Here is a 2455-nt window from a genome sequence, read left to right on the forward strand (position 1 = left end):
CAAAGTAATCTGGAGTGTACAATGAAAGTACCTTTGCAGATATTGCACTCATATTCTACTTTCTTTTGTTCTGTCTATCCACTCCCTCATGTTTTTGATCTGTTGTGCACTTGGATCGAAACCAGCAACAGCAGACAATAAGCTTTTTTCTTTCAGTCTGAAAAATATAACGAAGGTATAAAATCGTAAAACTACCAAAAAAAAAAAAAAAAAAAAAGCTGCACAAACATTTTTTTTGAGTAGCAGGAAGCACAGGACTGAATTATTTAGAAGTTCTGAAACAGTAAGGTAATTAATACAATTATTTATAAAGAAGTATATCTACAATATTTAATAATTTAAGGCTCACAAGAAACTAACATACCAATGACAGTAAGTTTTCTGCTATAGGGTTAAAAGCACCAAATTCACTTCACATACTAGAAAACCAGATCTGTGCTGATCACAAGTGGAAAACTCTGAAAGTGCTCGTCTGCTAATGTTCCTAGTGCTTTAACAATGGCGTATTTCACAGGAATAAGAAATCCCCTTTCAACCATAAATAGTTATACAGATATAAAAAATATTTGAATAATTTCAGTTTGAAACTACAGTACAAAAAAACCTCAACCTCCCTCCCCTCCAATCCATTCATTCTCCAAACACACATCCCCCAGCTCTAAACTTGAAGTAACTGAAACAGTTACAAATTACCCATTTAAAACCAACTACAATTTGCTAAAATAAGTTTCTACAAATTAGATTTTGCACTGTCAAAATTTACCAGCTCCTGCATCATGGAGCGTAGCTTATTCTTAGTCTATTTTAAAAATAGGTGACCCTTTGTGTCATGGAAAAAGAACATAAAAACATGTATCCCTGGAGGACTACTCAGGATAGTTATCAATTTATAAAATATAGCCCGATTTAAAAAACTAATTGGTACCAAAAGAATAGTTATAGTAGTAAGTTTCTGACACCAGCAAATTCTCCTGCATCTCTGAACTCTTAACTCTCTTCTCTCCTTACAGGTCTGTTTCCCTATTGGTGTCCAGACAGAGAGCATAGAGGGATTTTCTGAGATCTATGTTACTTTTTGCTTTTATATTGGCTTTCTCTAAGGAGCTGGTGCCATTGTTGAAACCCTCACTGTTTTCCAAGTGCACAACAGATTTGTTCAGAGAGTTTCTACTGGATCTTCTTTTCGTATCTCCCCCCGCTGTGCTGCCCTGAGCACTACTGTGTTCATCTTTGAGGATAGCTTGCTCTTCATGATCAGTCTCTCGGTGGTAGAAGTAGTTGAAGTTGGATACAATGACAGGGACAGGCAAGGCGATGGTGAGCACACCTGCAATGGCACACAAGGAACCCACAATCTTGCCCCCCACGGTGACAGGTCGCATATCCCCGTAGCCCACAGTGGTCATGGTTACCACTGCCCACCAGAAAGCATCAGGGATGCTGGAGAAATGAGACTCAGGGTCATCGGCCTCAGCAAAATATACTGCACTAGAGAACAAGATCACCCCAATAAAGAGGAAGAAGATGAGGAGGCCAAGCTCCCTCATGCTGGCTTTCAAAGTCTGTCCCAAGATCTGCAGACCCTTGGAGTGCCTGGAGAGCTTGAAGATTCTGAAGACCCTGACCAGGCGAATAACTCTGAGGATGGCAAGAGACATGGCTTGCTGCTGGCCCCCTCCTCCATTGCTACTGCCAGCCCCAGGCTGCTGCTGCTCATGGGCCAGCTCGGTGCCCAGGGTGATGAAGTAGGGGATGATGGCCACGATGTCGATGATGTTCATGATGTTGCGGGAGAACTCAGGCTTGCTGGGGCAGGCGAAGAAGCGGACAAGGAGCTCAAAGGTGAACCAGATCACGCAGGTGGTCTCAATGATGAAGAAGGGATCAGACAAGCTACTGGGTGGCTGCATGGCTGGAGAGTCCCCAGTCGTGCCATTCAAACCTCCACTTTGTGGGGGCAGGGGTACAGGCATTTCCCTCTCATCCCTGAATTCTGGCAGGGTCTCCAAGCAGAAGGTGATGATGGAGATGAGGATGACCAGCACAGAGACGATGGCGATGGCCCGGGCTGAGCTGGAGCTCTCAGGGTACTCAAAGATGAGCCAGACCTGGCGCTGGAACTCATTGCGGGGCAGGGGCTTCTCCTCCTCCTTGATGAAGCCCTCATCCTCCCGGAAGCGCTCCATAGCCTCCTCACCCAGCTGGTAGAAGCGGATCTCATCAGCAAAGACGTCGATGGAGACATTGACGGGCCGGCGAAGCTTGCCCCCAGACTGGTAAAAGTAGAGAATCCCGTCAAAGCTGGGCCGGTTTCGGTCGAAGAAGTACTCGTTGCGGAGCGGGTCAAAGTAGCGCATGCGCTTATCCGGGTCCCCCAGCAGCGTGTTGGGGAACTGGTTGAGGGTGCCCAGCTGGGTCTCGAAGCGCAGCCCCGAGATGTTGATCAGCACCCGCT

The 2455-nt window shown here is 45.8% G+C and overlaps 1 protein-coding gene across 1 annotated transcript; it reads right to left on the bottom strand.

Moving 5' to 3' along the window:
- Positions 1–1004: 1004 nt before the first annotated feature.
- On the bottom strand, positions 1005–2450 carry KCNA5 (potassium voltage-gated channel, shaker-related subfamily, member 5; the record flags this gene model as incomplete). Its single annotated transcript, XM_010082229.1, has 1 exon — positions 1005–2450. A coding segment is annotated over one exon (1446 nt), but the record flags the coding sequence as incomplete, so codon positions are not given.
- Between the last annotated feature and the right edge of the window lie 5 nt (positions 2451–2455).

The sequence above is a fragment of the Pterocles gutturalis genome, unplaced genomic scaffold (assembly GCF_000699245.1).
Source record: "Pterocles gutturalis isolate BGI_N339 unplaced genomic scaffold, ASM69924v1 scaffold24256, whole genome shotgun sequence".
Taxonomy (NCBI): domain Eukaryota; kingdom Metazoa; phylum Chordata; class Aves; order Pterocliformes; family Pteroclidae; genus Pterocles; species Pterocles gutturalis.